The 11,740-nt window shown below is 42.8% G+C and overlaps 1 protein-coding gene across 1 annotated transcript in view; it reads left to right on the top strand.

Moving 5' to 3' along the window:
- Positions 1-1,868: 1,868 nt before the first annotated feature.
- The window catches only part of MORC3 (MORC family CW-type zinc finger 3), a 43,684-nt gene continuing 33,812 nt past the window's right edge, over positions 1,869-11,740 (top strand). The window contains exon 1 of the mRNA XM_032865362.1: positions 1,869-1,987. Coding sequence (XP_032721253.1) covers positions 1,949-1,987 — 39 coding nt within the window. The 5' untranslated portion in view covers positions 1,869-1,948. The remainder of the gene's footprint in view (positions 1,988-11,740) is intronic.

Raw genomic sequence — 11,740 nt, 5'->3', positions numbered from 1 at the left:
ATAAAAGAGAACTGTAATCGGGGACAAACAAGTTGCAGCAAAATCCAGAGTCAAGTCCAGGGAATAAGGGGAAGGTAACCTTTCTTAAGGAGAGAAGGAGTAGGTTGGGAAGGCTTTTATAAACTAAAAAGTCCACTGTGGTAAATTGGGAATTCAAAGTGTAGTAGCTTCTTGGCTGAGGTGTTTCAGGGTTTAAGAGACAAGGTAAGTGCTTTCTCTTTCCCCCAGAGATATTAAAGTAGTACCAAGGTCAAGTCCAGGTAATGTCAAGTCCATCTCTTCCTGTTGGGTCTGCAATTGGTGAAACTGGTAGGGCAGGAGAGGCCACCCGGTGGAAACTCCAACTCCACTTTAGTGAGATTTCCGTTTATTAATTTTCACACCAGCAAAAGAGCAAAATCCAAAATTCTAAGTACAGTTTTTTTTTTTTTTTTTTTTAGTTTATTTGACAGAGAATACAAGTAGACAGAGAGGCAGGCAGAGAGAGGAAGGAAAGCAGGCTCCCTGCTAAGCAGAGAGCCCGATGCGGGGCTCGATCCCCGGACCCTGCGATCATGACCTGAGCCGAAAGCAGAGGCTTTAACCCACTGAGCCACCCAGGCGCCCCTAAGTACAGTTTTTTTTTTAAAAGAAGATTTTATTTATTTATTTAAAAGAGAGAGTGCAGATTGAGAGCGAGAGAGCGCGCACACGAGCTGGGGTTGGGTAACGGAGGGAGAAGGAGAAGCAGGCTCCCCACTGAACAGGAAGCCCAATGCTGGGCTTCATCCCAGAAGCCCGAGATAATGACCTGAGCGAAAAGCAGACTCTTAACTGACTGAGCCACTCAGGTGCCCTCAATTACAATTTCTACTGAATGCGTATCATTTCCACACCACGGTAAAGTTGACAAATGCTAAGTAGAACTGTAGCAAGTGGCGCGACAATCTGTATTGGAAATAATATTTAGTATATAGTAAGCCTGAACTAATAATGTATACCACATTGTTTATACGTTCTGGTGAAGAGATTCGGGGTAAATTTCATGTCTTGTATTTCCGTATTATCGGAATTTTTACAAAGAAAATGTATTACAGTAAAAAAAGCAACAGGTGGGGAGTGGGTGGGAAAAATGGGTTAACTCGGTTTCGGGTTTTTTTTTTCTTTCTTTAGTTAAAAACATTAAATGAATGAAAAACAAGTGTTGGAGACCTGACATGTGCTTATACCTCCCAAAAATCAGGACAAAGAGATAAAAGGAAAAGCTAAAAGCAAAAAACCTAAATGGATATTTAAAGAACCCTTTCCACCCTTTCTTTACCTACAGTGCGGAAGAGCCCTAGACTTACTCGTTTCTAGATCCTACTCACGTAGCCCAAGACCCGGCGCAAAGTCCACACTGAGTAAGTGTGCATGAGCGAAAGGGCTCTCTTCATCAGGCCGAAGGATGGTAACCTCCAGGGCAAATCCAAAACGCACCAAGTCTACGTCTCGTTAACACGGCTTCAAATCACACGGACACAGGCGGGAACCGGATGGCTTCTTTCAGCGCAATTCACGTCCAGCCGCGTCGGGCGCCTCGAGCTCACCTCTCTCAGCCCCAGCGCACAAGGTCACCTACCCCTCTGGGCCCCAGCGGTCGGCGTGACAGACCTCAAACCCCAGACCCTCAACTTCCCAGGCCCAGTTAATACCGCCCGCGGCCCTTTTCGCGCCCGCCACTCTCACGCATGCGCCCTTCCCCTAGCAGGCCCCAGCGCTTCGAGCCCAGTTCCCTCCGGCTTCAACCAGCCTGGCGATTTACTTTCCCCACACTCTTACAACTGTGCCTGAGGCGGAAGTGGACGGGCGGGGCAGTCGCGCGCCCCGCCCCGGAAGTGGGCGGGCCTCAGCGGGCCCCACAGTCGTCCCGGCCGCCTCCCAGTCGGGTTGCGGCCGAGGCCGGTCCTGGCTTTGTAGCTCGCTCAAGATGGCGGCGCAGCCACCCAGCGGGATCCGCCTCAGCGCGGTGAGCAGCCGCGAGGGGTGGAGCGGGCCGTGTCCCAGGAGGGCGGGCAGGCGGGCAAGCGAGGGGGGGCCGGCAGTGGGCGGTGGCGACTTGTCGGCGCGGCGGCTGGGGCCGCGGCGGGGCCGGGGGAGGGGGCGGCCATCTCGCTCCCGTCGGCGGAGCGACTCGGCGGCGGACAGGGCCGGGCGGTGCGGGCTGGGCTGCGTTCCGTTTCCTCCGCGCTGGGTTTCTGTTTTGCCCCCCGCGGCTTTGGGGCGGGCCGGGGCCGCGGCCCCTCCTCCCGGCTCCCTCCTGGCTGCCTAGCAGCTGTCGTTCGAGGGCGAGGCCTCAGTGGCAGCACCACCCGTCTCTCGGACCGCGGGGGCCCCTGACCCTTCCCAGCCTGCGGGCCCGCGGGGCGCCCGGGAGCGGGAGGGGGAGGGACCGGGAGCGGCAGTGCGCGGCCAGAAATGCCAGGCGGCCTTGACCTCTAGGCGGTGGGACCGGGTGAAGCGAGCCGGGACGGGTCTTCCTGATTCGTTCACATTCCTGCCGCTTCCCTCCAGTTAAGCCCTCGGGCCCAGATCATCAAGTCACTGGGTTCTCCCGTTTTCTCTGGCCTCTCCGTCGTATCTGTTTCGGGGCGTTCTTGGAAACCCTCCAGCATTTCTTGTATCTATGAGTCCTGAGTCGTAGGGAGCGGTCACACACAAGAATGAAATTTCACCTCCTAAAATGTGGGCGTGGCTTTCCTGATTATCCTCAGAAAGTTGGTGTTGTGCAGAAGTGTACCTCCTCTTTTGAGGTTGGTGACTCTTGCCAGAGAATGGCTACCGTAGTCTCGTTAAATTGAACGATCGAGTGGTAATACTATTGCTTTAAAAATGGTGCATTGCCTTCTGACTTCTTTCGTTTAATCATTGGACTTTAACAGTTTTTCGGTATGATGAATATAAAGTGTGTTTGGGTTTATTTTGCATTTCCTTAAAAGTTATTCACATTTAATTTATAAAAAAAAACACCAATTGTATCCTTTGCCCATTTTTGTATTTTCTCTTAAAGAGATTTTTACTGATCGTTAAGTGTTCTTTACCTATACTGAATGAAGGTCCTTTGGTTACATAACTGGCCTGTTGAATGAGATAATATTTAGTAGTTTGAATATAGAGAACAACTTTATTCCTTCTTACCACTGGGTTTAAATATTGTTTGCCTCTCTTCGACGCTTGGGTGAATCTGGGCATATGTAAGTAAGGCTTTCCAGTTAGCCTCAGGTATTGTAAAGTCTGTCCTCATGTAATTTAAAATATCTTATTCAGTTTAATGCCCAGACCTTCCCCCTCTCAGATTGGGCCACGTTCTGCACCAGAATCCTGTAGTGGGGAAAAGGAGTGAACTGGTTTTGTCCTGTTTCTGCACTCGGATTCTCTTCTCATTTCCCTGGCCCCTCCAGTGTTGCTGTCTTAAGTTCTCCAAGACTGAGGTGATGAAGGGAGCAAACGTAAGAGTCAAAACAGTGTTAAGAGACCGGTATTGTTAGCTGGCTTTCTGGGTGAAGCAGCTGTCCATGTACTAAATATTCCTTTTGTGGGTAATATGGGCTGTTTGGAACCTCACTGACGGAAATCTCCCATCTGCAGCTTCTGGACTGTTATCTCCACCCGTCTTTTTGCTTTAGGGCAGGAATTGGCAAACTACGGCTTATGGGCCAAATCCAGCCTGCCACCTGTTTTGGTATGGCCCATAAGCTAAGAAGGTTGTTTTTTTTTTTTGTTTGTTTTGTTTTTTTTTAAGATTTTATTTATTTGACAGAGAGAAATCACAAGTAGGCAGAGAGGCAGGCAGAGAGAGAGGAGGAAGCAGGCTCCCCGTGGAGCAGAGAGCCTGATGTGGGGCCCGATCCCAGGACCCTGGGATCATGACCTGAGCTGAAGGCAGCGGCTTTAACCCACTGAACCACCCAAGTGCCCCAAGAGTGATTCTTAAACATGATTCTTAAGCAGTTGGAAAAAATCAAAAGAGTATTTTGCAACATACGAAAATTATGTGACATACACATTTCAGTTTCCATAAATTTCATTTGAATACAGCTATGCTCACTGTTTGGGTGTAGCTATCAAATGCTTTCATTAGGAGTCTAGGAATTAATGAGTTTATGCATTTGTCAAAAGTCATAGATCCCAAGACATAAGGGGTGAACCATAATCATGTATGCATATTTTAATTTAGGAGGGCAAGAGATCCAACGACAGAATGCAGAATGACAGAAACATTTAAATTTTTGCTTTTTGCTTTCCTATCTCTAAGTTAAAATGCTGCTACCGTTTTGTTGTTTTCCAGTAGTCCTGCTGTGGATTTAACTGACACGTGCATACTCTTTCCACATCTTCCCATCCTTCCAATGCATTTATCTTTTTTGTTCAATTATGTATGCATGTATGATTTATCACTGTTATCATTATTCACAAGTGAGCCAACCAGAACTATGATTGCATTTTCTTTGTTGTACAGCTTTTTGTCTTTCTGAGGTTAATAATTGTATTTTATTTGCTTATATTTGCTCTTTTATCCAAACTTTCACAGAACTGGAAAATCTTTTCCAGATGTGCTCAAGCACACCCAATATTTTGTCAGTTTTGTTGGCTTACTTGTGTTTTGGGGACTTCCCTTTATCATCTTTCTGGAAATTTCCTTCCCCTTTTGTTGTGTCTCCATCCCACATATTCCTCTTTTGGAGTTTACTCCCTTGGCAGGTGCAGTAGACGAGTGACTGAGAGCATGGGCTCTGGAGCCCACCTGCCTGGGTTCAAATCCTGACTGACAAATGGATAAGTAACCTTGGCAAATTATTTACTCTCTCTGTGCCTGAGTTTCTAATCTGAAGGATGGGCAGGCACCTCAAAGGGTGGTTTTAAACATTAAAGGAGCAAATACATATAAAAGGTTTGTGCATGCAGTAAGTGCCCAGTAAATATTTGCTGTTTTTGTTCCTGGTAGGGTGGAGCGCATCCACCCTTCCAAAAACAGGTATAGCTTCTGAGAGCAGAGTACATGGGAAGAAAAAAAATTTTGTGTCATTTCTTGGAAGTATGTTTATGTTATTGTTGCTTGCCCTTGATATATCGTTTAGCTGGATTTGTCATTCTAAATTAAGAATGACTTCTCTTAGAAATTTAAAAGCATGCTTTACTGTAGTAGAGTCCTATGTATTGTATTGGGCACTTAGGTTGGAAATTCAAGTTCTTAATAATCTGGAAATTTTTCTCATTTATTTGACATATTTCTTCCCTCTGTTTCTCAGTTTTCTTTTGTCTCCTGTTTTCCTACTTGTTTCTTTTTTTTTCTGTGAGATTTCCTCCATTCTCCTTTCTCTTATTATTTATTTAACCATTATAATTAATAATTATATTGATTATATATAATAATATATTTTTTTAAAGATCTATTTATTTATTTGAGAGAGAGCGAGTGTGTGCACACAGCAGGGAGAAGGGGGAGAGGGAGGGAGAGAATCTGAAGCAGACTCAGAAATTAGGACTTGAATAGAAACCAAGAGTCAGACACTTAACCATCTGCACCACCCGGGTGCCCCTCTGAATGTCTTTTTAAAATCTTCCTTGGACAGGGGTGCCTGGCTGACTGAGTCAATGGAGTGTGTTACTGTTGATCTCAGGGTGGTGAGTTAAAGCCCCACACTGGGTATGGAGCCTACTTACTATATATATATACACATACATACACACACACACTCTCTTGATCAAGCAATCCTCTCCCCTAGACAAAATATTTGTTATCACTGGGCATATTGATCACAGCATTTTTGAAGTTTTCTTTTGCTTGCTGCATGCCGGTGCTTTCTTTGTTCCTTTTTCTTTGTGTTTCTGACTTACAATTTTATAGTCTCAAATGTCTGGAGATGGTTAACCTGCTTACATTTCCAAGTAAGACGCACAGCTGACTGGACATACATGAGTAGAGCTCCTTTGGAGGGCTTCAGTGTTGGGTGATGAGAAAGGTAGTAATCAGTTATGTTTTGTTGGGGGCACTCTATGTCAGTATTTGTAAGAGCCTAAAGAATGGAAGCATGGAAGTGTTTGAAAATAAAATAGGCTTGTTTAAAGTTACATAAAAATTTGTGATGAGCACTGGATGTTGTGTGGAAGTGTTGAATCACTGTATTGAGCACCTGAAAATAATATTACCCAGTATGCTTACTAATTGGAATTTAAATAAAAGCTTCAAAGAATAACTTAAAAAAATTTTTAAGTAATTCTTAAAAAGTGCGAACAACAAAAATAAGATGCTATCCAGAAAGGCCTGGCATAACTGTAAAAGGAGCAGATGGAACTTTTGGAAATCATTCGGTTTTCCAGAGAGGAATTCTGCATCTAGTCTCTTGCCATGGCATATATAATTCTGGCTGCTAGCTCTCCTAAAAGCTCAGCTGGGAAAAGGAAATGGGAGTATCACGTTGTTCAGTTTGCTGACTTGGTATTTATCTCTTTGTTATTGTAGTAAAATACACTTAACATAAAATTTACCATCTTGACCATTTTTAAGTATTTAAGTCAGTACTATTAAATACATTCACTTTGTTGTACAGTCTGCAGAAGTCTTTTCATCTTGCAAAACTAAAACTCTATACCTATCAACAAATAATTCTCCATTCTCCCTTTGCATAGCCCCTAGCAGCCACCATTCTACTTTCTGTGAATTTGACCACTGTAGGTATCTCATGTAAGTGTAATCATGAATTATTTGTCATTTTGTGACTGGCTTATTTCACTTAGCATGATGTTCTCAGGGTGGTTCATCCAGTTGTAGCATATGTCAAGGGATCTTTTCCTTCCGAGGCGGAATACTGCTCCCTTGTATGAATATACCACATTTTGTTTTTCCATTCATTGATGGATATTTATGTGGCTTCCACCTTTTGGGTATTGTGCATAATGCTCCTATGAACAGGGCTGTACAAATAATCTCTTCAAGATCCTGCTTCCATTTCTTCTCAGTTATGTACCCAGCAGTGGAATTGCTGGATCATATAGCAGTTCTGTGTTAATTTTATAGTACCATGGTAGTAAGTATGAAGTGGTATCTCATTGTGGTTTTGTTTGTATATCCCTAGTGATTAGTGATGTTGAGCATCTTGTGTTAGCGGCCATTTGTATAGAGTCCTTGGAGAAATAGCCAAGTCCTTTGCCTACTATTAGGTTTTTAGTCTTTTTGTTGATGTGTGTAGGAGTTCTTTATGTGTTCTGGATATTAACCTCTTAACAGATATTTGATTTGCAGATTTTTTTTTTCTATTCTGTAGATTGCTTTTTCATTCTGTTGATTGTATCCTTTATTTTTTAAAAAGATTGTTTATTCATTTATTTAGTTGAGAGAGAGAGTGAGGAGTAGGGTGGGGGGTGGTGGGCAGAGAGAAGGAGAAACAGACTCCGTACTGAGCAGGGAGTCTCCTTCTGACTCATGACTTGATCCAGGGATCCTGGGATCATGACCTGAGCCAAAAGCAGATGACCAACTGACTGAGCCACCCAGGCATCCCAATTGTATCCTTTAATGTGTAGAAGTTTTAAATTTTGATGCAGTACAATTGATTTTGTTTTGTTTCCTGTACTTTTGGTGTCATATCCAAGAAATAATTGCCAAATCCAGTGTCATGAAACTTTCCCCCATGCTTTCTTCTAAGAGTTTTAAAAGTTTTAATTTTTTATGTTAGATCTTTGACCCATTTTAAGGTGTCCTTTTTTTTTTTTTTTTTTTCCCCTCTATATGGTGTGGGGTGAGAGTACAACTCGAGTCTTTTACATATGGATACCATGGATATCTAGCTTTCCCAGCACTATTTAGTGAAGAGACTGTCTTTTTCTTTTTGAATGGTCTTTACACCCTGTGGAAAATCATTTGGCCATATATGTGAGGGTTTATTTCTGGGCTGTTTGCTGACCTGCTTTTAATCCACCTGTTTTCGTTGTCCCTGAGCCTGCCACCATCACTTTGTCCCAAGAACAGACCTCCAGTTTTCTGCCTGCTTGCTTAGAGTCGTTGCAGGGTGAAAGAAGAAACTGGGGAGGAGGGGGGAATCTTTCCCGCTTCTTTAAGACTTTGAAGCTATCTTGTTTTCGTACAACCTCTAGAACCTTTGACTTTGGAGTCACAAAAATCTAATTCCTGAGGCTTTGTGGAGTTCTGCCAGGGTTCCTGGTCTGCTGCTTGTTGTTTCCCATCCTCTTTATAGTTTTCCGACTCAGCTCTTTACAGGCTGTTGAATGAGTTGTCATATCTGTGCTTTCCAATTTCCAAACTACTGACTACCTTAGCTACTATTATCCATCACTTCTCTGATTGCTTTTGTTCTGGTTTATTCTCCCCCCCGCCTCCTCCCGCTCCCATTAAAAAGCAGATTCAGGGGGCGCCTGGGTGGCTCAGTGGGTTAAGCCTCTATCTTCGGCTCAGGTCATGATCCCAGGGTCCTGGAATCGAGCCCCACATCGGGCTCTCTGCTCAGCGGGGAGCCTGTTTCCCCCTCTCTCTCACTGCCTGCCTCTCTGCCTACTTGTGATCTCTGTCAAATTAATAAATAAAAAAAAATCTTTGAAAAAATATAAAAGAATAAAAGGATAGTGGAACACAAAATAAAGTCAGGTTTAAAAAAAAAAAAAAGCAGTTTCAGGCGGGAGCATAGGTGAACACTCCCATATGTTCAGGCTTCCGAAAAAGTTTTATATTTATCTGGTTTTTTAAATGTGTGACTGTTGATTCTAAAAGTTATATTCTTTTTAAAAAATATATTATTTATTTATTTGGCAGACAGAGATTACAAGTAGGCAGAGAGGCAGGCAGAGAGAGAGGGGGAAGCAGGCTCCCCGCTGAGCAGAGGGCCCAATGCGGGGCTTTATCCCAGGACCCTGGGATCATGACCTGAGCCTAAGGCAGAAGCTCAACCCACTGAGCCACCCAGGCGCCCCTAAAAGTTGTATTAATTCTTTAAAAAATCTGTGTAGTCTTCAGAGCATCTCATTTTTGTGTGTGTTTCCTAAATTTTGGCGGTGGGAAGTGACGTCTAATACTACTGAATCTTGTTTGCTAACATTTTCTCCTGGTGGATTGTTTCCTTAAATGATTTTTACCTTAGTTTAGATTTTGCGCTCAAATAGTCTCCCAAATAATGACCTAAGGGAGTCCTGTGCAGTCTGGTTGAGGCTGTGATCTCCATAGTGTTTCTGCAAGTTATATAAATTGATACAACTTAACCCAAGTGAAGGCATGCCCTTTTTTACAGAGCTTCTTGTTACGCCCTTTTTTTTTTTTTTTTTTTTTAAAGCATCTAGACCAAAACAGACTAACTTCCCGTTAGACAGGTTCCTGCTGCCCCCAGCTTCTTACTGAGGTTGAGGAGGGGCAGTTACTTCCAAATCTCCTATCCCTGAGTCACCATTAAAACCAAAACCTTTAGGGGCGCCTGGGTGGCTCAGTGGGTTAAAGCCTCCGCTTTCGGCTCAGGTCATGATTCCAGGGTCCTGGGATCGAGCCCCACATCGGGCTCTCTGCTCAGCGTGGAGCCTGCTTTCCTTCCTCTCTCTCTGCCTGCCTCTCTGCCTACTTGTGATCTCTCTCTGTCAAATAAATAAATAAAATCTTTAAAAAAAAATAAAAAATAAAACCAAAACCTTTAAAAAAACAAAACAACAGCAGCAAAACAAACCTTTGTATTCCATTTAAGCACCTCACCCATTGCATCCTTTATCTTCAAATCTAGTTTTTATAGTTAATTCTTTCTTTACTCAAAGCCTTTAAAGATTTTCCTTTTTAAAATATTTTTAAGATTACTTATTTATTTGAGAGAGAAAGAAAGCACACAGGACTTGGGTGAGGGGCAGAGAGGGAGAAGCAGACTCCCTGCTGAGCAGGGAGACTGATGCTGCTCCTTTCTGGAACTCTGGGTTCATAATCTGAGCTGAAGGCAGATGCTGACTAAAACTGATGTTGAAGTCAGGCCTCCTCTTCCTTAATTTTAATTTTTTTATGAGCTCAATTGTGCCTTTAAGGAATACTAAAAAGCACACACACACAGTGCTTATTATGTTCTGGTTGGTCTTCTAAGCATTTACAAATATTAACTCATTTAATATTCTTAATACCCTGGTAAACTGATATGCTTATCATCCTCATTTTTATAGATGACAGAACTTGAGGCACTGAGGTTAAGCTTCTTGCTCAGGGTCACACACCTGGTTAAACATACTGTGCTTCGCATATATGTGTTTGTGTGTCTGTCTATGTGTCTATGTATTACTGCTTTGGCCAGTCAAGGGTGTTTGTTTCCCTCCACAGCTAGTGGCGTGTTCTAGAGATGAGAATTCAGAATAGTCAAAAAAGCCACTGTTTACCATTCAGTTATTTCTTACTGATGCCTTCTTTGCTTTGCTCTCCCTGGGTTCTTACTCAAGAACAGTGTATACCATGTCAATTTGGAATTGATATACAGGATGAAGACATTAAATGAAAATTGATATTCCCACTACCACATTCTGCCAATACATCTAAAATTCAAAATACCCCATTCCAGTTCCAGATTTCACAGCTAACAGAAATGCATAAAATAGAGCAAAGACAGATATTCTAAGGGTGTCTTCTTTGGTAGCCAGAAGTTTCACACTCCAAAGCCATGCCTCCATTGTAAAATTTGTAACAGGTGAGGAGTATGCCATTCTATAAATGGTAGCGTGATAATTATGCAAAGGCAGGCAGCTGGGACATAAAGCGCCTCCTGATGGCTGATCCCTGGCACCGTCTCAGGTAGATTAATTTGAGAAAAGCCTCTTGTGCAAGATGAAGATCTGGAAATTGGTTGTTATTTAAAAAACTTTGTAATGTATGCTGTAGAAGGGCTGAATTACTTCCTATTTATTACATGAATGTGTGCCATACTCCAATTTGAAGACTGCTCTTCTACGAATTTCATTTCTTACATGTGCATTTCAGTCTAATGGTGAATGAATGCTTGGGAATTGTCTAAAACCAAATGTGGACAGAGAAAAAAACAGACCTCTTTCTGCCACCTTGTGGCGGCAACTGAGCACTACAAACACAGTTGGTTTCATTTGTGATCTCGTCACATATCCAGGGCTCGTCGCATTAAATACTTAAAAGTGCCTCCTCTCTTTTTTTCCTTAAATATAAGATAATCTGTTAAAAATGAACACAAAATCCCCATTGCATGGAAATTGTCTTTAATGGAAATTTTCAAGCCTCAGCCTTTTTTTTTTTTTTTAAAGATTTTATTTATTTGACAGACAGAGATCACAAGTAGGCAGAGAGGCAGGTAGAGAGAGAGAGGAGGAAGCAGGCTCCCTGATGAGCAGAGAGCCCGATGTGGGGCTTTATCCCAGGACCCTGGGATCATGACCTGAGCTGAAGGCAGAGGCTTTAACCCACTGAGCCACCCAGGTGCCCCAAGCCTCAGCCTTTGAAGGCCACTTGGACATTTTTATGCATTTGATATCTATACTCAGAAATTTAGGGAGTTCCCTATAGCATGAGGTTGATTGGCATAGTCATTCATACTGTATAACTGTGAATAAAATCAGAACTAAAATCCCTGGCTTTAAACTTTTATTTGACATTGTGTAATGGGTTGATAGATGTATATTACTCCATTGTGAAGGTTTAATTATAATGAACTTGGAGTAAATAATATAAAAAATATCAAATACTGACGTTCCATGAGACCACTAGAAAAGCCTTTTTTTTTTTTTTTTTTTT

Source organism: Lontra canadensis, unplaced genomic scaffold (genome assembly GCF_010015895.1).
Source record: "Lontra canadensis isolate GAN:19392208 unplaced genomic scaffold, GSC_riverotter_1.0 scaffold29, whole genome shotgun sequence".
Classification (NCBI taxonomy): Eukaryota; Metazoa; Chordata; class Mammalia; order Carnivora; family Mustelidae; genus Lontra; species Lontra canadensis.
This window is presented reverse-complemented; position numbering and strand designations above follow the sequence as displayed.